The sequence below is a fragment of the Natrix helvetica genome (genome assembly GCF_964273705.1).
Source record: "Natrix helvetica genome assembly, chromosome: 1".
Classification (NCBI taxonomy): Eukaryota; Metazoa; Chordata; class Lepidosauria; order Squamata; family Natricidae; genus Natrix; species Natrix helvetica.
In genome coordinates, this window is record NC_138548.1 from 250511241 (window position 1) to 250538517 (window position 27277).

Below are 27277 nucleotides of genomic sequence, written 5' to 3' on the forward strand. Positions count from 1 at the left end.
TCTTCTCTATCCTAATACATCCAGGTTTTAGATACATTCAATACTTAGATTCCTTTTATAAGACTCAACTAACAAAACCAACTTTCTTAACCTACAATAGGCCTAATAGATCCAAACATTACAGTGAAGTTACTTTCAAAGATTTTTAAATGCTAAAATTAAAAAGAAAGAAGTATTAGTTGTTTCACTGAAAATTAAGACTTGGATGTAATGATTAGTATCTTATACATATAAATGATGGTACAATGTGGGCAGAGGGGTCAATATAATCCTGACCCATAAGGAAGAAGAGGGCAAGCGGTCTTCTTACTTGTGTCCTATTCTAGCAAAGCATAATGCTAGCATTTGAGACTAGGAAAAGCAAAGAAAATAAGAGTAGTAGTTTGAACTATTTACAAAGAAATTCAAGGGAGGTTATTCCTGTATGTACGCAGGACATTTTAAATATTAATCAATTCGCTATTTCTAATAATGTTTTGTTCTGTAATGTGAGTTACTATTAAATGTAAACTGTACATTTTGTGTAGTTATCAGAGATTATTTGGGATTTTGAGAAAAATCTCAAGCCAAAAGAAAAATATATATATTTAAGTCTTCTATAAATAATTGCCAATTTTTCATTTAAAAAATTGAATCTTTTTGGGATGAAGTGATAAATGATATCTAAATTAGGATTCATCAAAATAAAAATTTGGCAGTACAATATTCTTCATATTGAACAATTAAGGGTATATTTAAGTTAAAATCAACATCCTGTTTCTTATATATTTAAAAGACCAGTTAAGTCAAAGGCAATGTTCTAAGTATATAAATTAGATAAATATATAAAATTTCTATAGCAGAATAAAAATGAATTTTATGTGTAGTAATGTGGATATTCAGGATGAAGACAAAAAAGGTTTTTAAAAATGCACAAAGGATCTATTTTAATCTATTTTAAACGTTTATTTATTATTAAGAGGCTCCCCCTGATTTCTGTAGCATGTATAACCTGAGGGTCAAGTCTTTTTTTAAAAGGTGTTAGAAATCTGTAAGGATTTGTTTTTTTTAAGTAATAAAAGGTGAAGTATTTATGTCTGTGTTCTGAATTATGCAACTATAAAAATTTAGGTGGAAATTGTAAGTTTGTCCAACAAGAATTACTGTACAAAAGCTTAAATTCTAAGACTGTGCCAGAAATACTAATGCAGATATGAAAGAGTTAAGAGATAGCTCAAAATAAAACAGCTTCATTTACAGACAGAATCCAATACTAAGCCACACAAGTGGAAAAACCTAATTTTCTTTTCTTTTTCTTCTTCTTTTTCTCTTTTTGCCATGGTATGCAACAAAGTATGCTCCCTCTGAACCTTTAATGTATTCAGGAAAAGAGCTGAGCAGCATAGAAGAGAACATTCTTCATTATTAGATAATGAGTACTCTGTGAAATACTAACACTCCAAAACCAAACAGCAGTAGATAATGACAAATAATAACTTCATTTTTCTGCCCAGCGCAGCATATCTATAGCAAGCAGCTCTTTCTCTGAGGACGCCATTTTATCAAACCTGAAAGGCAGCCAAAAGCTTAGGACGCTGTGCTGCTGCTGCCTCTAAAACATTATGTAATAAACTGATTTAACAGAAGCAGATGCTATTTCCCCCCCTCCCTTTTTTTCTTCCTCTTGTTGCTCTAAAGGGGCCAATGAGTAATAAAATACCTGACGAAAGGTGACGCCCAACCATCCTAGAAGACGCTACATTGTGTACAGAGCTGCCTCTCCTTCTGCATCTAGGTTCGCCTGGACTCTCAGCTTCAATATGTCGGCTGTGTGGAGAGTGAGCCTCATCCTGTAGAGCTGCCAAGAAAACTGCTCAGTGCAAGTGTGCACCCAGACAACCTGCAAGCTTGCTCAGGCCTTAGCTCTGCTAGCCTTGGAAATGCTCTTTCTATGCAGGGAAACTCTTCTTCTCTCCCCCCCCCCCTTCCAGCATATAGCCCCCTTAACTCTGGGTAAGGCATCAACAGATGAGGATTTAAAAGCTTGATTATCTAATTGCAGCTGACATTAAACCGATCTTGCTTCCTCCTTAAATTCTTTCAACTGTCACAAAACATTTTCAGTTCGAAACCTAGCCACAATTAGTACGGTGGCTGCTTTTCTTCTGGTTTTGAAAGTCAGCCAAAAGAACAGCCGCATATTGCTGATTGGCTACATGCAAACACATTCATGCCTCCTTCGTATATCCACCCTCCTTTTCCCATCCTTAAAAAGAAGACGACGGGCTGTATACTTGGCAAACAAGCACTGGTAATGATATTGGGGAAGGCAGGGAGGGGAAACCTGACATAAAACCAGGTAATTCCCCCCCAAGCCTTTTAATTGTTTCTCTGCTTTTATCAAGAACGTAGGAAGCGGGCAAGGGCTTTAAAACCCACACGAGCATGTGGAATTGTTGCTACATGCCTCGGAATGACAAGACAAACTGCAGCGCTTTTTCCCTTCAGTATTTCCATCTGTTCTACTATGGAGGCGCAAGTATTTGATTTCTAGTTAAGCCTTTTTAATTTTGTTTCTCGTTCTTTTACTAAACGCTGTGTAATTTTTATATGAATGATGATATCAACACCTGATCCAAAACGTAACATTTTCAAACTAAGAAGATACAGGGGGAAAAAATCACTATTATCTTATTGACTTGGAAGGAAGCAGCCCTGAACCCCTTCACTTAAGATCAGGAAAAAAGAAAAAAAATCTCTGATCTCATTCATATCTCAAGCCTTTCAATCTGAAAGCTAAGGATGAGATAAAATACATACATACATACATACATATTTGCTCTAGTATGCTCCAGGTAATCCAGAAGTAATTATTCAAATATAATTACTCCAAAGAAAAAACTACAATTATTGCATTCGCCAGCTTCTAAAACATAGATTAGGATATAGATGTGTATATTCCACCAAGCACATGTAAGTGCATATTTAACTTTTAGCAAAACTTAGCAATGTTTTTCCCCCTTGTTCATGGATCAAATTATCATTACTATCACAAGTTAGCAGACTAGTTAGAGATACTTTAAAACTATTCAAACATTATTATGGAAAAACAGAAGTGCAACTGAAGATGATTTCAACGGTTAGGTTTGCAATTATTAATAGTAGTAATTATTCTGCATAAAACAGCAAAAATAAAAATATATTGAAATTTGCAAGTTATATAAATTTAAGTAACTTTTGTACATATGATGGATAATGTTCTAAAAAGAGATATTATGCATCATAATATCTCTGACTATATAGATTGGGGTGTCAAACGCAATTTCATTGAGGGTCACATCAGCCCTCAATGTGTTTGACCTCAGGAGGCGGGGTGGGGGTGGCCATCTATACGTCAGTCGTGTCAGGGGTGCCTGAGAGCTCTGCCAGCAAAAATAGGCTGTTTCTAAGGTGGCCCTGCAGGTCATATCTAAGCACCCCGCGGGCCAGATCCAGTCCCCGGGCCTTGAGTTTGACACCCCTGATATAAATAGTCCTCATTTAAAAAGCACCTGTTCAGCAAGTATTCAAACTTAGGACTGCACTAAATGGGTTGTAATGACAGCTCCTCACAGTTGTGGCCATTGCAGTGTCCACATAGTCACACAATTGCAATCCAGTCACTTGTCAATTACTTTTTAGCATCTCATGGCCATGTAATCACCATTGAGGACTTTTGTAACCTGCCCCCAACAATATGAAAGCCAGCAGGATATTGCAAACGGAGACCATGTGACATCACTTATTGGTAGTGCGGGATTCACTTAACAGCACTGGAAAATCCAGAATTGCTATTGCTAAGCAGCGAAATCATGTGACATTCCTTTTTATGATTATGTTATTTAGCGATGCCAAGTCTAATCCCAATTAGGAAAATTAAGCAAGTACTACAAGTATAGCTCTATCCTGAATTTTGACAGTAGTTACACTGCTTTTCCTTAGTACCAAAGATTCATGGTCATAGTTTTAGTATTTCATTCAAATCTGTTTATTCCTTTTTTTAAAAAAATTTTGCATTCTACATTTCATGCCTTTGAACCAAGAGTGTATATATAATTCAGTATGCTTCCTTCACTGGGGTGAAATAAGTACATTAGGGAAATATATGTAGAACACAGAGAAAAATTCCAATAAAAAAGATAAACAAATATTAAACAGTATTAAAGTATTTATGCTGTCATTTCCAATAAAGCAAAGGATGACATGGCAAGCATCTTATTGTCAAGTCAATTTAATTCTGTGTATTAACAAACATTTTACTTCTCTTCTATTTACAAAAGTTTCCCATGATAAGTTTTTGTTGGCAGCAATGCTAGGAGGATATAAGAATATCTTTCATACCATATTTATTCCTAGGTTCTTATTTCTAGATTGAATTGTACAGTACAATTGTTGTTGGTTGGACATTTTTTTTAAAAAAATACTATGTTATTTCAATTATTTAAACATTGAGGAGAGGAGAGGTAAGCTATAATCTATATCTAGTCACTGCTGGAAGAATCCAAGCATCTGTATATATATGAAAATTCCTTTTGGATTTTCTGAATGCTTGAATTATGTTGCGGCAAATTATCAGACTTCACATGGGCCTTGCTTTTAATAAAGGGAGTTTGAAAGAATGCTAGCAATTATTTTACTTATTTCATAAAGTTACCAAATATGCTATTTATGTGCTTATTTGTAAGATCAATTAACCTCCTCAAAGGATTTTATATAGCTGTCCATCTCAGTATGGCTATGGGCAGTTTAGAGAGTAAAAAGTCATGTGCAAAATAAAACAATAACGATGAAGAAACCATACTGAAGCACATTTAAAACAATTAAAATGCATTCAAACCTTTAAAAAACCCATAGTCTGTGAGTGATAAAGAAATGTGATAAAGAGATTTATGGTGGAATGTGAAAGGAATTTGGTACCACCTCTTCACAAACCACAAACTTCATGAAAAGGCATAAACCTCTATGAGCTGTAACTCACATCATCAGATGCTGTAGGTAGTGTTATTTACGGTGGAAGGCCCACCACAACATATTTTTTCATAAAATTTGTTGGTTGGAAAAATGCTACTACAACTCAGTTTTCATCACAAGGTACTTAATAATATCAGATAATGATAATAATCATATTATCATAAAACTCAACTATTCTGAAACCAATGATTGTATACAATTAACCTTCAAAGATTTTCTGAAAGTACTTATTCTTCAGAGCACCATAAAAATAGTGGCCACCTTCTTCTTAGTGACAAACTGTTCCACAGGAGGGAAAATACAGACAAACCAACAAATAACCTAGAGCAGAGATACAGCTAGGCATCATTTATGTATCTGTACTCATGCCTGTCAGATTCCAAAGAGGTAATGAAACCAGACAAACACAGAAACAGTTTGAAATGCAGTTTGTATTCTTCCTTCAGCACGAACTGACCAACAAAGCACTAAGGCAATGAATAAATTGTCAGAGTTGCCACCCTGTGCTTCCCACCACCTTTTATAGCTACATTGGTAATTAAGATAAGCTGCACCCCGCACGTGCGCACACCCATCACCTTGTGACCCAGAGCAAAACCACCCGGCAATTAATCATGGATTGTTAGCATGAATTTCTTCAGTTTGTGTAGGTGGGACAGTGAGTCTTGGCAGCTGGTCCAGTCTTCTCCCCCCTGAATCTCACCCCCCCAGGTGTCTGAGCTGGCCGGAGATGACATGCGGCCCCCCTACCATGGAGACAGCATCTGGGGAGCTACGAATTACAGTTAGTTAGGAGTTGAAGGACCCCTTTCCCCTGGTTTTGTGAGATGTCTATGGTGGAATCTCGCTACCAGGTGGGGTGCCGTACAGTCCTTGCTATGAACCCAAGATGCCTCTGACAGGGGATAACCTTTCAATAAAATAAGGTATTGTAACCGACCCCTGTGCTACTTGGAATCTAGTATATCTTGCACTGTTCCCCATCTACCGTAACCGGAGCTGGCAGCCATAGTGGGCCTCCTCTAATATCAGAGGCCTGGATTGATCGGAGCAGGCTGCAGTGGAAGACTGGATGTGTTTTCCATAGTAGAGGGGTCTACTGCACAGTCTTAACTGCACTGTGATCGGGTTACTAACTCACACAATTGGGAAAGGCCCAATGAATTTGGGTCCGAGTTTCTTACATGGCAACGGCAGACTGAGATATTTAGTGGAGAGGTATATTCTCTGGCCTACATGGAAAGGTCCTTGCACCTTCCGCCTTTTATCAGCACTCTTTTTATATGTGGCAAAAGAGTGACATAATGCATCCCTCACCACTTTCCAAACTTTTTGCATCCGGGCTATCCATTCCTGCAAGGTCGTGTCATCGGGACACTGATTGTATTTTTAACTGATTGTAACATCTTTAAATGTAATGTAAATGTAATAACTGCAAAAACACTTCCTGCACTTGGTTATCAATCTTTCAGACCAATATATAGCAATTTCTTCATATAATTTTGACAATTCTCTAGCATGATGAACTACTCATTTTAAACCAACCACAATATTTCTTTAAAATTTAGATTTGAACATTGACTTGGCCGCTCCAAAGCAACACAATTATTCTTTGTCATTCATTTTCTTGTCAACTTAATATATTTGAGAATTTTCTCTTGTTCATGATCTATTGTACTTCAATAGATGGGTTAAGAGAAGAAGAGATTTTGTTTTTGTAACTTTATGTGGAGAAGAATTATTAAATTTGTTTGTGCTTGTGATAAAAATTGGAAGCAATTTAAATATTATTAAATATATTAAATATTTCTTTTCTTATTCCTTCCTCTTTGTTCGTTTCTTTTTTCTTAATTCTGCACTTTCTATACTTTCTTTACTTTTCTTTTTGTTTGAGTTTAGTTTGCAATGTCTTTTACTATTGTTATTCAAATTTCCAATAAAATTATATTTTAAGAAATTAATTTGTTTTCAGTAGAGCATGATATTTATTAGGATCCATGTGGTAATGGTAAAAACCAAAATTGTGATATTATGGTAGGGTAAGCTAGCGCAAATCAGTCCTTTTTAATGAAATAGTTGTATATATGTTCCCAGTTTATTATCTTAATTGAATTTACTGAACTACTGGGGAGTGGGTGGCAACCAATGTTTCCCATTAGTATATCTTATGAAATAAAAGAAACAAGCATCTAATGACTCTTGCTATTTGTTCAATCAAATACTGTTATTAGTAAGACACGCTTTCATAACATTCAGTATTACAGATATCAAAAAATGCAGAAAATCCAAAGCGGATGAACATTTTATTTAAAAAAGGTATATGCCTCCTAATGGTCTCTAAATATAATAAATAAAATAAAATGTGACTGAAATTAGATTAAGTATAAATAAGCATGGCCCCACTAAGCTCTTCAGATACAGTAAACCAAGAATCTTGTAAATAAGACTTGTATTATTACACCCTATTGCTCAGGTTTTGGAGTATTCTAAAATCATATACCTGCTCAAAGAATAATCTATTCCTATAAGAACTGTCATTTATAAGACTAAACTTGATTTGCTTTACAGTCATTCCTAACAGAAGACAGCTGTTATATCATACACTTCTTGAAAGAAGATTAAGACTTCAAGTGGACATAAGGAGCAGAAAGAGCAGGTCAACTTCCAACCCCGTTAAAACCGATTAGCTGAGCTAAAAATATATAGTTCCTTTGTGAGATAAAAGGTTGCCAATTAGCTATTATAGTTTTCATGATCTAAGTTCAGAAATGCAAAATTTAGTCAATTACCAAATCTGAATTCTTCCTTTTATCAATAGAATACCATTTTGTTATATTGCATTTATTATATGTTAAGGCTACATTTTCATTTCACTTTTTTTCATTTTTAACCTTCATGAGTTGAATTTCTGAAGCTAATTTAATTCATTTCTTGTTTCATAGTTATGCATTCTGAGGAATATAGTAACAACTGAGTTTTAATCTCACAGAGACGACAAGATTTCAAGAACAAAATCAGTTAAAAAAACTGATAGTATTTTTCATTTGCAATACAATTTGTGTGTTAGGCATTAGCACAGCATACTGTGAACAATCTAAAAGATACACTTGCATAAAATTTATTCTGTGATGAAAATGAATTTACATTGAAATTTAGACTCCTAACTATAAGTGATAACAGTTTATAAATGGTATAATATGTAAGAAGATTAAGAGATGGCAATGTATTTATCATAATCAACAGAATTTGACGAATCAGATTCCTGTGACACAGCATACTGTATAATAGATGAACTATAAATTCCAGAATTCCTAGCTTTGCATCACTAACCATAACAACCAGGAATTCTGGAAATTAAAATGCAGCATCAATAGAGGCAACTGGGATAAAAATCTCTGTTATAGTTATACTTTTTGCCTTCTTGGTGAATTGGCAACTAAGCTGCATTCTAAGGGATATCAGACATTTTCTGTTTAATGTGTCTGGGGCAAAATACCACTGCAGTTACAGACATAATCATTCTAAAGAAGTTGAACTCAGCTGAACTTTATAGTCTCAGTTAATTTTCAGACTAGCCTTCTAAGGCTAATGCCCTCCAGATATTATGGGGTCCCAGAATTCCTTGCAATTCCATCACATCTGAAGAGCTCCAGTTGGTGAGATCTAAATATAGACTTGATGTGATCTGAATATCTGGCTTCTTTGTATTTTCATATCTATAATACATTGGCATAATATACGAAGTAACATTCGTAATAATCTGAATGCATTAATGAAGCACAGCTAAATTGTCTTGAAAGCTGACCGCACATGATTCATATCTGAACTATTCTGGGTACTGTACTTAAAGAATGGATATATATGGCATAATGTTATGATTATTAGTCACAGATAATGTACACAAATGCACATATTTCATTTATTAAAAATAAATACACATATCTGTTTTATGTATTAACAGGTTTGGGGGGGAGAACTCCTCTTGGACTTGTGGTTCCTGCTTAAAGAGCATGTGGCAGCTGTGGCCAGAAGGACCTTTGCACAGCTTCATGTTGTGTCATTGGTGTCCATTTCTAGACCAGGGAGTCCGTCCCACAATCATTCCTAATTCAACGACTACTCTATATGGGGCTGTCCTTGAAGAGTATTTGGAAGCTTCAGCTGGTATAAAATATGGTGGCCTGGGGAGTTATGTGCTGTTCATTCAGCCCCTGTAGTATCTCTGCTTTGTGAGCTGTACCAGCTCCCAGTCTGCTAATGATCACCTTTAAAGCCTTTCATAACTTGGAACCAGGCTATGGACAGGGGAGCTCCCAAGTAGTATGCACTTGCCCTTTAAAACAAATCTGTAGTGGCTACCCATCCTGTTACATCCAGAAGGACAGGCATATTCTGGATCCCATCAGCAAAACAGTGCTATCTAGTGGGACCCAAGAAAAAACATTTTCTGCCACAGCTCTGGCATTTTGAAACATCACTTCTCCCAAGATCAGATTTGCCAAAACCCTATTGGCCATTTGCAAGACATTAAAATGTTGTTTCTTCTGTAATGTCTGGGACCCTCAGTGTGAGTGTGCCCATTTCTTGGCTATATCGATTGTGGAACACTGTGATTTTCACAGTTGCTGTTTTTGATTATCTATGTTTATAATATATTGGTTGTGTTTTATTCTTTTTTTAAAATCCTGTTTTAATTGTTAGCCACCCACAATCATACATAAGATGTATGTTGTACGTACATTATTTTATTATTCATGTTGTTTAATTATTTACTGGAAAAATAAAAGATCACTGTCACTGCCTTTTTCCTCTGTCCTCTTTTTATTTAAGCGTACATCCCGTTCTAGCTTTCTCTTTCCTTCTCCACTTACATATTTAAATTTCAGAAGCATCAGCACTTACAAATCTTTGTGAGGCTCTCTGCCAAAAATTGATTTCATCATAAAGACATGTAACTCTTTAATACCACCAAGATATCAAGATCATTTGGTTTTAAAATTAAGTCTTATCTGGTTTAGAATCCAATTCAGAATCCAGATGACACATTTATATTTGCATCTAATAAAGCTATGGTTTACTGACAATACAGTAACCTATTTTGAACTGTTAAGAGTTTAATAAATGAAATAAAAATATATAATTTATGGCAGTGATGGCGAACCTTCACGTAAAGGTGTGCCAAAATTGTGTGTGTGTGTGCGATAGTGCACATGCCCACACCCACAATGCAATGTGCCCCACCCACCTGTACATGCTCAAATGACCCACCGTGCATGCGGCACGACCCCCCCCATGCACGTGCAACTCCCCCACCTGGGAGATAGCATTCCTGTGCAGGGCACTTTAATACCAACGGTCGTAGGGAGGGGCAGGTGCGAGGACAGTTTAAGAGCACGTAGTCGGTTGGGAGACCGGGGTTTTTGGTCATTCCCGGTCGTTTGTACCAACCCCTGCATACTAGGTGGTCAGGATCTACAGACCCAAGGCCTGAGACTGCTGTTATGCAATGCGAGGTCCGTTGTCAATAAGGCCCCCCTCATCCACGATCTAATTTTGGAGGGGGACCCGGACCTCGCCGGAATAACCGAGACCTGGTTGGGCCACGAGGGAGGTCTACCCCTTGTGGAAATGTGCCCTCCAGGTTATCGAGCATTTCACCAGCCTCGGGCCCAGGGAAGGGGCGGTGGGGTAGCAGTGATTATCCGGGAAGACTTAGAGCCGAGAGAGTTCACTGTGCCGCAGACATCCGGGTGTGAGTCCCTCGTCGTGAGATGGGGCCCAGGGAGGCAGTTGGGCCTGCTGATAGTATACCTGGCTCCTCGCTATACTTCAGCGGCCCTGCCCGAACTCCTTGAGCTGATCTCATCGGTGGCGGTTGAGACCCCCAAACTTTTAGTGATGGGGGATTTTAATCTGCCGTCGATGGGAGAAGCGTCTGAGGGGGTTCGGGAGTTCATGGCTTCCATGACAGCCATGGACCTGACCCAGTTAATTCAGGGCCCTACTCACGAGGGAGGCCACACCCTGGACCTTGTTTTTGTCTCTGGCCAGTGGACGAGTGATCTGGGAATAGGGGATCTAGACACTATTCCCCTGTCATGGTCGGATCACTCACTTCTCCGGCTGGACTTCCCTGGTGCCACCCCCCGCCGCGAGGAGGCGGAACTGGAAGGTATTAGATGGTTCCGCCCCAAGCGCCTGATGGAACCGGATAGGTTCCAGACGGAACTTGGGCCACCTACTGTGGACCTGACCCGCCCCCGAGTGGAGGACCTGGTAGACGCATGGAATAGTGCGACTACCGGGGCCCTAGACCGGGTGGCGCCTTTGCGGCCTCTCTTGCGGCGACGAACCACCCTGGCACCTTGGTTTACCGAGGAGCTAAGGGTGATGAAACGCCACAAGAGACGCCTAGAGAGTCGTTGGAGATCCTCCCGTTCCGAATTTGACCGAGCACAGGTACGAGCATATTTGAAGACGTACCTTGTGGCATTAAGAGCGGCCAAACGTCAACATTGTGCCGCTCTTATTGCGTCTGCAGATAACCGCCCTGCTGCCCTGTTTCGGGTGACCCGTTCCCTCTTGTTTGAGAGACCACGGGAAGCCCCATTACAGGGCAGAGCAGAGGAGTTTGGGAATTATCTACAGGATAAAGTCGCTCAAATCCGGATGGGATGGACCCCTTTCAGTGATTCAGTAGAGACGCCCGTTGCGAGTCTTGAGGGACCGCTTTGGGAGGAGTTCGACTCGGTTGCCATCGAGGATTTGGACAGGTTGCGTGGACGTCTGCGACCTACCACATGTTTATTGGACCCGTGTCCCTCCTGGCTTGTACTGGCATCCTGGGAGGTTACGCGCGACTGGCTCCTGGGCCTGGTGAACGCCTCGCTGGGTGAGGGTTCTCTACCGGCCGCCTTGAAAGAGGCGGTGGTGAGGCCCCTGCTCAAGAAGCCTTCCCTGGACCCAACGGACCTAGTCAATTATCGTCCAGTCTCCAACCTTCCTTTTTTAGCGAAGGTTGTAGAGAGTGTGGTAGCACAGCAGTTCCCATGTCACCTGGAGGAAAATGATTATCTAGACCCGCGCCAGTCCGGCTTCCGACCCGGGCACAGCACAGAGACGGCCTTGGTCGCATTGGTTGATGATCTCTGGAGGGCCAGAGATAGGGGTTGTTCCTCTATCCTGGTCCTATTAGATCTCTCGGCGGCGTTCGATACCATCGACCATGGTATCCTGTTGCACCGGCTAGAGGGGCTGGGAGTCAGGGGCACCGTCTTACGGTGGTTTGGCTCCTACCTCTCTGATCGGACGCAACGTGTGTTGACAGGGGAGCAGAGTTCGACCCGGAGGCCACTCACATGTGGAGTGCCACAGGGATCGGTACTCTCGCCTCTCCTGTTCAACACATATATGAAACCGCTGGGCGAGATCATCCGTGGTTTTGGGGTGGGATATCATCTGTATGCTGATGATACTCAGCTATACATTTCCACCCCGAACCACCCCAATGAGGCCGTCGAAATGATGTCCCGGTGTCTGGAGGCCGTACGGGTCTGGATGGATGGCAACCGACTAAAACTCAACCCTTCCAAGACGGAGTGGCTGTGGCTTCCGGCCTCCCGGTTCAACCAGGTGTTTCCATCTCTGGCCATCGGGGGCGTCCAACTAGCCCCCATGGAACAGGTGCGCAATCTGGGCGTCCTCCTGGATGCCCGGCTGTCCATGGATAACCATGTAACAGCCGTGGCAAGGGGGGCGTTCCATCAGGTCCGCCTGATGCGCCAATTGCGCCCCTTATTGGACCGGGATGCCCTACGCACAGTCACCCATGCGCTAGTGACGTCTCGCCTGGATTACTGCAATGCTCTCTACATGGGGCTTCCCTTGAGATGCACTCGGAGACTACAGTTGGTCCAGAACGCGGCCGCGCGGGTGATTATGGGGAGGACTAGGTACTCCCCTGTAACACCTCTCCTGCGCGAGCTGCACTGGCTTCCTGTGGTCTACCGAGTGCGTTTCAAGGTTTTGATTATGATCTTTAAAGCGCTTCATGGCACAGGGCCTAGTTATATGCAGGATCGCATCCTGCCCCACACATCCCTACGACCAATTCGCTCACACAGAGAGGGACTTCTCCGGGTGCCGTCCGCCAAACAGTGCCGGGGGGCGACACCCAGGAGCAGAGCCTTCTCTGTGGTGGGCCCAGCCCTGTGGAATGACCTCCCCCGTGACATCAGGATTACTTCCGATCTCCGCTCCTTCCGTGTACAGCTGAAGACCCACCTCTTTCAATTATCTGGCCTGGCTCAATCGTAATTATTCTTATTCCTCCTAACTGTTTTTAAATTGTATTTTAAACGTTAAATCTTAATTTTATATCGGGTTTTTACAATTGGGGTATTTTAATGCGGGTCTTTTAACTGTCTATATGATGTAAATTGTTTACCTCCTCCGAGTCCGTGTTTGTGTATCTGTATGTATGTTCTGTATGTACGCCTATGTGTTTTATATATTTTCTGTGTTTTATATGCCCCATTGTACGCCGCCCCGAGTCCTACTTGGAAAGGGAGCGGCTAATAAATTCAAACTTATTATTATTATTATTTCCTGAAGCCTGGGGAGGGTGAAAATGGCCTCTCCCAGCCCCCTAGAGGCTGGAAACGGATCATTTTTTGCCCTCCCCATGCTCTGAAGGCTTTCCTGAGCCTGAAACAGTTCATTTCCAAACTTCTGGTTGGCCCATTGAGCCCGTTTTTCACCCTCCCAAGGCTCCAGAGGCTTTCCTGAACCTGGGGAGGGAGAAAACAGCTCCCCCTGCCCTCTGGACGCCTGAAAATCAGATGGCCAGCGCGCGCATTTATGCTGGAGCTGACAGCGTGCGTGCCAGCAAATATGAATCAGTGTGTCACCTGACATATTTCCTGACAGCTCTCGTGCCAGCAAACATGAATCCGTGTGCCATATATCCATGATAACCATCATGGATATTTGGTGATAATTGAACTACTATTTTAAAATTACTCAACAACAAAGATGAACCTTATTATATGTACCAGGTAGTCCTTGACTTACAACCATTCACTTAGTGACCGTGAAGTTACAATGGCGCTGAAAAAAGTGATTATGGCCGTTTTTTACACTTACAACCACTGCAGCACCCCCATGTTCATGTGATGAAAATTCAGGCATTTGACAACTAGCACATATTTATGACAGCACTATCCCAGGTTTATGTAATCTCCATTTGTATCCTTGCTAGCTTGCTTTTGACAAACAAAGTCAATGGGAAAAGATGGATTCACTTAACAATCTTGCTTAGCAGCATAAATTTTGGGTTCCATAGTGATCATAAGTCTATGAGGAAAATGGTTAACAAAAAGCACATGATATAGGGCTGCAACAACAGTTAAGAACAACTCTTTAACTTTACTGTTATAAATGATATATTTGACACTGCCTTGCTAAATATTCCATTCACAGTAAAACCACAATGTAGCACAGTTGTCAAGTTCAAAGGGAAAAATAATAAAAACAATGTTAAGAATATAATAAAAATTGACATTCAACGTAGCTTGCTTAGCCGAGTCAGGAAACAAATGAACAATACCAGGAAAATAAGGAAGTACAGATATAAAATCAAATAACTTGAAAAATGGTTTAAAAAAATAAATTATAATAAAGACTGGAATATTGTATGTAATCTTTCCCTCTTGGAGAGAAGAGAAAAGAGAAGGAAGATTTTTCCCTGCACTTGCAAATGCTTATTAGCACTGAAGAATTCATCTAAGCGCCTATGGCAAATTAGCAAGGAAGTGCAGTCAGAAAGGGAATGAGTGTACACATAAACTCATTTTCAGACATTTTTTAGTTTAAACTGTTTAAACACATGCTTTGTTGAATAAATCACAGTAGCCTTATTTGTACATAATGGAAAACCATAATGAGTAGCTACATATTCTTAGTCGCATATTATATTAAGCCCCAAGCAAACAGTCCCCAAACAAATCAAACTACAATATGGCTTGGTGTTCTTCTGACCCGGACAACATATTGTGTAAGTGTGAAGATTCAGTCCAATATAAATGATGACAGAGGACAAAACTGTAAGCACCACTTCCCTTTAACCTTTTTCTGTTAGTTATCTTGAGTGCTTTTTTGGCAGAACAGCCAACTTCTTAGGCCAAGATGCTATAATTCATGATTGTAAGAACAGTCCTTTAAATCAGACACAAGTCTATTGAATCTATTATAATTCTACACAAAGTCCAACTAAATGCCGATTCAAAGTCTTCAAGCAAACATAAAGGAAATAACATTTCCTTAATATTATTTGCTAGTAACCAATACTGAAAGATACAATGTTATGAATAGGACTATTCTATTAGGAATCAAGGTTAACCAATTCTTTATAATGGTGCAACATTCTTAAGATCTTGCCTAAATCTCTATTAGAGCCTTCCAAAGTCAACAGCTTCATTTTGTAGTTGCAAACCCCATAATTTAAGTTTGGAATGCATAGTATTCTTCTCTCCAGTAACTTTTAAAATGGAACATACAGCCTAAAGTACAGCCTAAAAACTAAATTTAAAAGCATGGCAATACTACAGGTCTCCCTCTATTTACTGAATTAAGTGCCTGATTTTTTATCATCCTGAGTGCTCATATGATAGACGATGCTTTCTCCTTTCACTTACTTACTTCAAATAAGTCTTGCATTTAACACTGTTCGATCAATTTCAGCAGACTTTTCAGCTCTCATTTTCTCAAGCTATTCTTAGGAAGAAATACACTCTGAGATCCACAAGTAATTCCACTCATCTATGATACAAGTTGGACTAAAGCCCATTAACTCTCACAGGAGCAGTTCATCCTGCTACAATATCTCATAATACATTTAGAGTATGCATGACTGCCAACTCATGGTTTGACATTTCTTAAAGCAACAACTGCAAAAACCATGGCTTACTTTAAATAGCTAATAACTTTACAGTCAGATTTTGAGAAGCCAATTTGCAAGCATTAGCAATATTCAAACATCTGGATGTAAAATCATTCAGTTTTGAAAAAAATATATTAAGACAGCACTATACAAATAATTCAGAATTAAGTCTATATTCCTAGCATTCCTGCTTGTGTGTGTATCCATATAAGTGGACTGACAACTTATGACATCTGCATGAGCTACAGTAGCATTTCTCAAACAGTAAGTCATGGATATAACTATATACTCAAACAGTTTGTATCATGCATGTTTCACTGTGAACAGTCAAATTTTGATTTCAAGCACAAAATGAATCGCTATGAACATGGGAGCTCTGCTTTGCATTCAAACCACTCAAAACAATGCTTTTATAATCTACTCTAATAATGGTTTCAACTTTGGTTTTATTTCTGCCTCTTCTACAGAGCCTAACTCAAAGACGTACACAGAAAATCCCTTAGTTAGATTATGGCCAAAAGTGGCCCATAATCAACAAAGGATTCCAATGAATCTCCCGTTTAATAAGCTACCAACATTACTTCATACAGGTCTTGTCTCTGTATTGTTCACCTTTACTTTCCAGGTGAAACTGATTCTATAACAGAGAACAATGAGTCTTCCTTTCTACATGACCACAGTGTTTTAAATCAGAAACCAAACCACTCTGAGGTAAATATTAGCTATTTAGCTGAGCAATTAAACAATTGTCCTGCTTATAGCACATTTCTTTCAACCTTATCACTCACCTGTGGGGATCTGAGTCTTACTGGGGTGGTGATGTCCACCTACTCCTGGTTGTGGAGGAGGACTTGTTCCTACTTGTCCAGTACTTTGCGCTGGGCTTGTGCTGATCAGAGTTCCAGCAGGCAGAGGCTGGCCTCTTTTTAAGAGCTGCTTCTGTTCTTGTTGGCGGAAGCGTGGAGGCACCTCACGAGGCAGGTATCGGGATGCAGCTGGCTGCTGCCCATTGGCAGATGCACGCTTGCCATTATTATTGTTGGTAATAGTGCTGGTGGAAGTACTGGTACTGGTACCGGCAGGTTGGGGCTGGCTTAAACTGGTCTTAATAGGTTCTGGCACTAAGAAAATAAAAAGTTAAGAAAATATTAAGAGGGAGAATTAAATACAATTCTTCTTAAATGCACTTGAAATTAAAATTCATCAACATGCTCTTTGCTTGAATAAGCAAGTGAAGTAATCAAACATATAACACTTAGGAAGCAGAGTTTATGCTACATAAATGTTACATTCTTTAGGTTTGGTCATGTAACTGAACATTTCAAAACAACATTTCTGGACATCTCAAGTGATTTCTAAAATTGTATACTATATATTAAAATTGTTTTTCTTCATCTCTCTAACTGTATGCCATAATAATATTGTTCTGTTTTCTGATATCAAAAGCATATTAAACTTGGGGAAACTTACATTAAGGAAACACTTCAACAATATCGCAGTGCCATTATAACTTCAAATGGTTGTTAAATGAATAGTCGTAAGTTGAGAACTACCTATATGGAATTACAACTGCTGACGTTAAGAAATAGCAAAACGTGTCAGTTTTTCTAGTCTTAATTTATTTTTGCTCCATTTTAAGAAACAGCTTTCCATAATAATAATACACTGAATAATTTTTGGTGTAGCAATTAAGGTGCTGGCCTAGAAACCAGGAGATTGTGAGTTCTAGTCCCATTTTAGGCATAAAAGTTGGACTGGGTGCCCAACTTACTTCACAAAGTTTACGGTTGTCGGGAAAATAGGAGGAATGAGCAGTATGCATCTTTGTCATCTTGAATTACTTATAAGTAATAAAGGCATCATAAAATAATCTAATTCTCTCTCTCTCTCTCTCTCTCTCACACACACACACACACACACACACACACACACACACACTTTAAAATTTGTGAATCTCAAAGTGCAATAGCACCTTGGTTTATATATCATCCTGACAGGTTGACATTAGATATATTCACACTAATATTGATATGAACAAATTTCTTTCCTAAAGTATTTCATTAAAATTCCCTTAAAATTCCCTATTTTAGAGACATAAATATTCTTATTTATATCTTTAAAATATAAGACCCACCTAACTTTAGTTAGCTCCAAAATTACACAAATAATCAATTATGCTTTTTTAGTAGGCTTTATATATTTTGTCTTTTAAGAATCATATTCTACTATGATATAATTACATAATAAATTCATTTACAAAACATTGTAATATCCTCTGTACAGTCCAGCAATTTATAATGTAATTTTACAGCAATATAAATTGGTTATTAAAACGTATTAAGAGAAGCATGAAAAGTAAATTATTTCAAAAGAAAAACTCCATTAAATACTCAATATTTACTTGCCCCATGTTTTCACTGGGCATTATTAAGGCAAGCAGCAACTGAACCAGCTTTCCATAGTCAGGACACCAAATTAATGAGTAACATTTTATATATCCAACATTCTCACTTCTGTAGGTAAAGAACAGCAGAAGAGGCCTTTAAAAAGAGGCATTCCTCCTTTGCCATTTGGTGGTAATGATTTTATTTGCTAATGATTTATTGGCTGTGTTTCCATTATTGATGTTTTTAATGTTTTCAATGCTTTCATGTTTGTAAGCTGCCCAGAGTCATTGCATACGAGATGGGTGGCAAATAAATTTCATAATTAAATGAATAAATGCTGGCCAGAGGGCAAGGCCACACACGTGTGAAACCAGACCGTCCTTAACATAGCCCAGCCTTGCATTGTTTAAGTTCTTAAAGGTCAAACTAGTACTCTGACTTCGAACTGGAAACAAATCAGTAATTAACATAAGTTACATACTGCCAGGGTTGTATGCTCCGTGCACTGAGATCTATTTACAAGTCTTGCATTGGGACTGTGAGCCAACTGATGTTTGTGATCACTTTTAAGGCTAGAGCCATGTGGTAGGAGAGCAGTATATATACCAGTGATGGCAAACCTTTTCGGAACGAGTGCCCAATGCCGGCCAGCTGGTCTTTGTGCGTGTCGGATCACCGGAAACCGAAGACCAGCTGGCCGGCATTGGGCACTCGTTCCGAAAAGGTTTGCCATCACTGGTATATATACTGCTCTCCTACCACATGGCTGTTTTTTGGCCATTTTGGGGGCCTGTGTTTTGGCCATTTTTCAGACCATTTTCAGTCCTAAAACAGCTTGAAAATGGCCCCAAAACACTCCAAAAACAGCTTGTTTTTTGGATGTTTTTCTGGATGTTTCCTAGTGCTCTGGCGCCCACGAAGACTAGCTGCCTGGTGCACATGTGCATGCCAGAAACCAAAAGAGCAGTTGGTGACAGCGCGTGTGCCCACAGAGAGGGCTCTGCAGGCAACCTCTGGCACGCATGCCATAGGTTCGCCATCATGGATATATACTCAACTTTGAATGTTACCAGGCAAAATGAACAATAACACAATATAGATGTAAAAGTGAGTGTCTTCAAAATGAGCAAATCACGGCCCTGGAATACACAAAACTAAGTCAAAACTGTAACCAAGACTACAGGCAAATACATGCAATCCTACTATTTTCTTAACAAATTACAACGAAGCTTTAATTTTGACTTTCACAAATGCCTCAATTAATTTCTAATTGTGGAAATCAGGCATTTACACTTAGGTGGAAGCAGAGATGCCAATCTTCTTTTCCCTGATACTCTGTGCTACCACAGAATTAAAAAAAATAGCTTACATTTCCTACAAAATTCACATCAGCTTTTATGTTTTATATTCTTTTCAACTTCATTTGTGACTGTGGTGAATTATATTTGCAGTGCATTTAATACAAACCAGGAATGTATATACTGGGGATATAGATGAAACACTGACTTTGTTTAAATCTCTGCCGCTGCTCAAAACTAGAAACATTTCCTGAATTTTTAACTGGAATAAAACACAGACCCTGATCCCCACCGAGGTAACATTATCCAAGAACAATGCACTATCAAAGAGAACAAAGATTCTATTAATACATTTGGTTTCTTTTACCATAACCTGCTAAGTCAAAATATATAAAAATAGATGAAATCACACAGAAATTAATGGGGCAATACAACGTCATTCACTATATTCACAACTGTGAAATTGAACAACTGATGCAGAACATTTTGCGGCAAGAATTAAAGTTCTGATTTTTTTTTAAAAAAAATCTTATCTTATTAAAGCTTTTGAAAACATAAGAAATAAGGTTGAGTGTCATGGCCCCATTGGAGCCTGGGTCTGAGGAGGAGGATGAGATGGAGCTAGGGCCTACGGAGGAATGATCAGAGGAGCAGGATGAAGTAATCCCAGGTCCCTTGGGCCTAGAAGGATAGCCAGGGAAGGAGAGAGGGCGCAGGATGACCAAGCAAGGGTGGGAGGAGAGGGCAGGCAGCAGAGCAGAGGAGTGACAGAGTTCCAGCAACGAGCAGTTATATCCCCCTGATCCCTGAGCACGGAGAGGAGACAGGTCAGTGCAGAACAACCCAACAACTTGCCCCTCTTTGCAAGGCTTATCTGAGGAATGAGATTTAATGAGATGCCGTTGGGAGGGGCACTTGTCAGAACAAGTGTTGCCTTTTTCCAGTCTCATATGCCGTTACCAACATCTGGATACTTTGCTGTACCTTGCCCTGCTTGCCTGGTTTGGCTATGTGCGAGTTTGCAGTGACACAGTTCTGCTCCGGGTTATGCTACAGTCCCTGTGAACTCTTCCTGTGACGAGGACTCCTTGGAACCAAATTCCCTGAACTGTGGCTGCTCTCAGAATTGTGTGCCTCCTCTGGACTAATAGCAGCCAGGAACTATTGGAGGTGCGTGTTTAGAGCTTTGCTCCTGGACTTGCAGTGAACGGTGGGACCTTTGAAGGAAAGTTGGTGCAATAAAGGGGAGCCTTTGTTCCGGCTGTGTTGCTTCCATGCCCAGCCCTGGGTCATTACACTTAGGCGAGGCCTTACGAATAACAGCATTATCACATCCATGCTCAGTGAGGGCATTCACTACAACAGCATGCTTACACAGTGGGCTATCTAAACATTTTAAGCAAAATCTATATACTACTAAAACTCTCATTCTCATGAGATAATTAACTGGACAAAGTGATATTATCCCAGGACAACACGTTTTGAACTAAAGTGCCACAAATGGGCTAACTTATAGACTGTCCAAAGTTTGGGACCCATAAGTCCCGAGGGAATGAAAATTGGGGAAGTTGTGGTTCCTACTGTTGTGATCACATTATTTAATGTTCCAGGACAGTTTACCAGCCACTCTCATAATCCCTCTTTCCATCCCCCACCCAACAGCAGCCACTTACCTGCCTGCTGGAGACAGGGACTTATATTGCTCCCTGCCAGATTACCCCAAGGAAACTCAACGGGGAAGCCAGCAGTTGTTCCTACTCCCACTGGCTTCTTTGTCCACACTTGGTCATTTTGTTTCTCTGTTTCAATAAGGAAATATTTCTGTAATGTCATAATGAGGTATGGATTGTCTAGTAGATTCTATCACCTTCTATGGTGATAGAAAATACAAGCAGAATATATTTTCTAAAAACAATTGGAGATGAGGAAGGTGTTCATGGATATTATTTACTTATTATACTTCCAAACACAATGTTTTGTCTCATTTAAATAGAAAAGTTTAGATGGGATATATTCATATGATTGTTATCTGATTATTCTACTCACAACTGAAGCTTATTTTATCTGAGTTGAAGTGCCTTTATGAATTGATCAGTTAGACACAAAGGAGCTGCCCTTCCACCTGCATTTATATGCAAACCAAGAAATTTTTAAAGCACTATTTTAGCTCACATCTAAATTTGGTTAGAATTTCATATTTTTACATAGGAAATGCTTTGAGTGATTCGGCTATCGCTAGATGATGAATCCTTCCAAGTATTATATGGCAATTATGCATTAAAGCATTACATAATTACCATTAAAAATCTGAGCCCTTTATTTCAAACAAATAAGCAATTACCTGATACAATTGTCAGATTACAATCTTCTCTTCAGTGAAAGTAATTTGTTAAAGGAGACAATACTGCATTAGGTTTTCAAATAAGGATATTGCAGGTGCTCATTACCTAAAGCAAAATATTACAAAGCTATCTAGGTGGTGTTTTGGGACACACATAGGGAGATGTACCTGCCCTCAAATACTAACAAATAAATCACACACGCTAACCTTGGCAGAAATAATAGGACCAAACATACTGGTTTACACCAGCTCCTACCTCAGATCAACCAAAGGCCTAGACAAGAAAAGGTATTATCTGCACCAAACCAAATGCTTCTGGTAGTTCTCAGAATGGTTTAAATGGGAGAAGTTTTACCTCAAAGAAAAAGCATGAGCATTCTTGCTACAAAATTCCAAATACTGCCCAAAGATAACAATAACAGGGGGAAAAAAAAACCATGGCTGGCTTGAGAAATAACTTGGATATGGCAACAGGCCAACTGCAATTATTTTTAAGAAGTATTTTGCATAGGGGCAATCTGGAAAAACTAAATATCAGATGCACAATAGGACTGAAGATTACATGACAAAAAAATGTAGGGCCAATATCAAAAGCATAAAATTCCTTCAGTAGGTAAACAGAAATTTTGCCAAAATAAACGCTAGTCATCTTTCTAGAAATAATTGCCATCTGTTTTTATGATATAAGAAATAAAGAGAGACAGCTTTAAAAATTATTACATTATCCAAGCAGACAAAAATGTCTTTACTTCATGTGTTCAAACAGCATTTGGATAAAGCCAGCTGCTTTATCCAAAGGGTAAATTTTGATATTATGTTAAAGTATGTTTAGGGTTCTATGAACAAGCCTACACAAACTTCAGGCTCATCCTTCCCTGGTATCCTCTTTCTCCTCTGGTGCATCTGCAAAAGATCAGAAGCATCTCCCCAATTGGATTAATCAAATCTTTGCATCAAACTTTTATGAAACTAGTGAATTATAATCCAGTGTTCAATTAATACATTGATAAAACATGATTTAAACTGAAATGTCTTTGAATAATTGAAACTAAAACTTCTTCTAAATATTCATAGCTTGTTCGCCTTGCTGCTGCAGCTTCAAAAACAAAGTGCTATGTGCAAGACAGAGGCTTGTTCATACAACAGTAAATTGCCGTTTTATATTTAAAGGGGGGGGGGAAATCTCTCTTTAGAGGTGTTTCAACTAAATATGCCACACTTTCAAATGCGGCTTGGGCTAAATTCAGTGCTTAAATAGAAATCAGGAAGAGATGGGGACCACAGCTAAGGAACTGCTCTTTCCAATGTCTTTTTACAATTTTTATCTGGCCAGTGGTTTTCATCCCACCCCCAATAGTTTGATTTCACTTGTTTTCCTTTCTGCTGACCTCAATGGGATTGAAATTATTATTATTATGAAATAAACCTGTTTGTAAATTATTCAGTATACACCTTATTTATTCCTTTGTCCAATTGCTATCTCAGGGGAATGGGAAGTTGTGATCCATAGCCTCTCTAGAAATAGCCACGGACAGTGACAGGAATGTCTCCTGTAAACAAAGTCAGCCAAGACACATGACACCAGGGTTCTTTTCCCAATGCAGGTTTCTCTTTTTGGCTCAGAAAAGGGAAATCCAAAATCATAGGAATTACACCTGAATTAAGTAGCAGAAATCTGATTTTTCAAATCTGAGAAGATACTGTATTGTTATTAAATACAACTTGCTAGACTATACTTAAGCTGATCTTTAAGAAATTTATAATGTCCACTCTGATGTAAACTGACTGCAGTCTCTTAGAAAATGAACTTCAAGATATCTTTTTATTTAAAAATGTTGTTTATTAAAAAATTGGGGGGGGGAATCTTTGATTCATTAATAGAAGGGTTTTTCTTATTTCTACCAGCCATTTTGTTTCCTGGTGCTTCTTACTCTCTAACAATCAGAATCGCACGAGCAATAGTATCACCTGGGACACTTCTCCAACACCAAAATTCAAAAGCATCAATACTCTTTTTATCCTGCTTCTTCAAAATCCAACTTTCACTTCTACAAAGTTATGTAGAATTTGGATCTTTGCAAGTATACATATAACACGGCATCTGAATATCTTTTCCAAAGCCTTTGTAGTTGCTCAACTAAATGCTACTGAAGCACATTTCTTGACTGCTTGTTCTTTTGATGTTGATGGCTGAGCCTAAAAGGCAGAAGTTATTGATAGTTGTAAAGCTGGTTTGCTCGTCTTTATATTTAATTTTAATCCCATTTTTTCACTGTGCTATTTGGTTTTTATTACCAGAACGTGTAGAGCTTTTACATTTTTAGCTCTCACAATAGTATCATTGGCATCATGCAGGTTATTAACATTTCTTCTTCCAGTTTTAAAACCATTGCTCATCTTCTCTCAGTCCAGCTTTCCTTAATACACTTTCAGCATACACATTGATAAAATGAAATGCTCATCCATAAAAATTTACATAAACTAAAGAACCAGCTAATAGAATGGCAGACCCCCACCTTTGCAGGTTGGCGGCCCGGTTGGGTGGGGGAGAGGGGAACTGGGCCATGCGAGCTATAGACTGGCACGCATGCACATGGAGCCTTACTCGAGTGGCGGGCGGTTGCACACGCATCCGAGTGTCCACTACCCCACCACTTGTGCAAGTTGAGCTGCGCACATGCACACTCTGGCCAGCCACTCACAGTCACTCAATTCCAAATAGGCCACAGCCCTGTACTGAGCCACAGCTTGAGGGTTGGAAACCCCTGTAATAGAAGATAGAGTAGAATCACTGTTAATGGCTTGGACAACATTTGGAGGCTATGGTTATCAATGACTATTTAGAATGGATATAACCAGCAATTTATTTCTGATTGCCAGAAATGAAATAGTTGCTAAACTATAGAAAAGAGAAGGTGCCATTGCTCTCGTGTCTGCTTGTCTGTTTGCCAAAGGAATTTGTGTATCATGCTGAAACAGAAGGGAAGACTTTTGCTCATCAGGTTTTGGTCTGATCCAATGTGGTTGATAGCAATTAAGCTAAAATATATTTCTTCTCTAAACAATAGGAAGCAGAAGCTGACATTCAGCTGAAGTAGATAACACACACTTTATCTTATATAGATAGAGCTTATATACACACATACACACACACACACATCTATCTATCTATCTATCTATCTATCTATCTATCTATCATCTATCTATCTATCTATCTATCTATCTATCTATCTATCTATCTATCTATCTATCTATCTAAAACAACGGAACTTTTCTGCTTTTGTATTATTGTCTCCTCTACACTATTATACCAGACTGTGTCTGAAAAAGAAAAGTTCCACACCCTTATTGTTGCTGATATAGCACAAATTAAACATATATTTCAATCTCAAGACAAAAAAGGCCTATTTTCTTATCAACCTTATAATGGCACAATGATTAGTATATTAAAATATGTAAATTTATTTAAATGTAATCAATCAGTTAAGAGCTATAAAATAATTAAAAAACTAATCAGCTGACAGCAATTGTAAGAATAAGGAGGTAATTAGTTACCAACTTAAAATTAATGACCTTAAACATTGTTTTGTAGGGCTAATATTTTTCAACTATTATAAAGAAGTTTTTAATGTGCTCTGATAGTCTAAAAACATAGGCTCTTTTCATATTCATTGAGAGATTGGGAAATACTACATAATAAAAAGGAGTGTGCCTGTCATAAATAAAGTTCACCTGATTATAGAATTTGGAACAGGGACACTCAACTATACTACTAAGATAATTAAAATCTTATACATCACAAATGAATTGGATCCATGACTCCCTGTGCTTTAGATATCAAATACTGTAATTATTTGTAAAAGGTATTTTAAAGTAATAAAGCATTAAGTTGTGACATATACTAAGAAAATCCTTTGCATGGAATTTCATAATACCCAGCACTAGCTAAACAGTGGACTTTTTAAAAAGCATTGTGGAAAATTGCCAGCAGATTTGAACAAATGTATTAATTTTGAAAATATTTTCTTTATGATAGTGGAGCCAGCAAATGTCTTCTAAATGGTAGATGGTTTAAAGGCACTTTTCTTGATCACAAACTTTTTGAAAGTGATAGCTCTTAATATATTGTAGATATATTAAGACATTATCTCATATAGAGATCTAACAAACAGTGGACATTGATTAGATCATTAAAACATTGAATACCATACATTTAATCAGATTCCAAACCCAATCTACAGAAAAGACCAGGCCAGTTACACAAGAAATTACAAAAGACATCTTTTTAATGAAAAGAAGGACTAGGGGTGGCATGATGGCAGAGTTCTAATATCTCAGAGGCTGCCACAAGGAAGAGGGAGCTAACCTATTCTCCAGAGCACCTGAAGGCAAGACAAGAAGCAATGGATGGAAGCTAATCAAGGAGAGAAGCAACCTAAAAGAATAAATTTTCTGACAGATATAACAATTAATCAGTGAAAAAACTTGCCTCCAGAAGTTGTGAACACTGAAACTTTGGAGGTTTTTAAGAAGAGACTGGACAGCCATTTGTCTGAAATGGTATAGGGTTTCCTATCTGAGAGGGGGTTGGACCTCCAAGGTCCCTTCCAACTTTGTCATACTGTTATGCCCTTTTAGTGATGGTAATATATTTCCATGGATCTTATTATTTAAGCAGTAGCTTATGATACAAACAATGAAATCTAGTCTGATGCTATCATGATGGAGTTAAAGAAACATAAGAGTAAATATTTCACTGTGCATACTAAATATTTCATTTTTACTAAAGAGATCATTCCAAAACTATAAACCGCTTCTTAAAAAAAAAAAAAGGTCAAGAATCAATTGTGACACAAAACCAGAGTAACATGGAAACCGCATTACTTTGGACTTTTGTAATAAATATCTCCCACATTCCCAATTTAAAACTAATTGCTTGCTGCTACTAATAATCCCATATTTAAATTTAAATCTAAATTTCATAATCCAATGTGGAATTTTTTTTCAGAGACATCCCAACTCCATGCAAAGATATTAAGGAATTCCATATAATGTTATTAATGCAATGAATGGGATCAATCACTCAGATCTTAATTATTCAGCTTTTAAATACATTTCTGCAAAGATTAACATGGAAATAATAAAAGCTACATAAGCCTCACATCGAGTTCTTGGTTTTTTGGATCCCCAATTTCCTCACATCTAAGATTGTACAATACATAATTGTATGTATGTTGTATAATGTACAACCCTTTTGCTCCCAAGCTGTCCCCACATCGCCCACCTTGCCCTACTCTCCAAAAATATCAATGATTCACTAAGA

General features: G+C 38.7%; 1 protein-coding gene and 1 long non-coding RNA gene across 6 annotated transcripts in view; one reads left to right on the plus strand and one right to left on the minus strand.

Annotated features, from left to right (window-relative positions):
* The window catches only part of TNRC6C (trinucleotide repeat containing adaptor 6C), a 153732-nt gene that overhangs the window by 63425 nt on the left and 63030 nt on the right, over nucleotides 1-27277 (minus strand). For 4 of the 5 annotated variants that reach the window (XM_081936109.1, XM_081936111.1, XM_081936108.1 and 1 more), the window contains exon 4: nucleotides 16717-17049. In XM_081936109.1, the coding sequence (XP_081792235.1) occupies nucleotides 16717-17049 (333 nt within the window). Of the gene's footprint in view, nucleotides 1-1699; nucleotides 1838-16716; nucleotides 17050-27277 lie in introns of all 5 variants that reach the window. The other variant, XM_081936112.1, reaches the window with a different exon arrangement.
* On the plus strand, nucleotides 1733-10076 carry LOC309383494. Its single transcript, XR_014173861.1, has 3 exons — nucleotides 1733-2532; nucleotides 7558-7645; nucleotides 8951-10076. It is a non-coding gene; the product is annotated as an uncharacterized lncRNA (long non-coding RNA).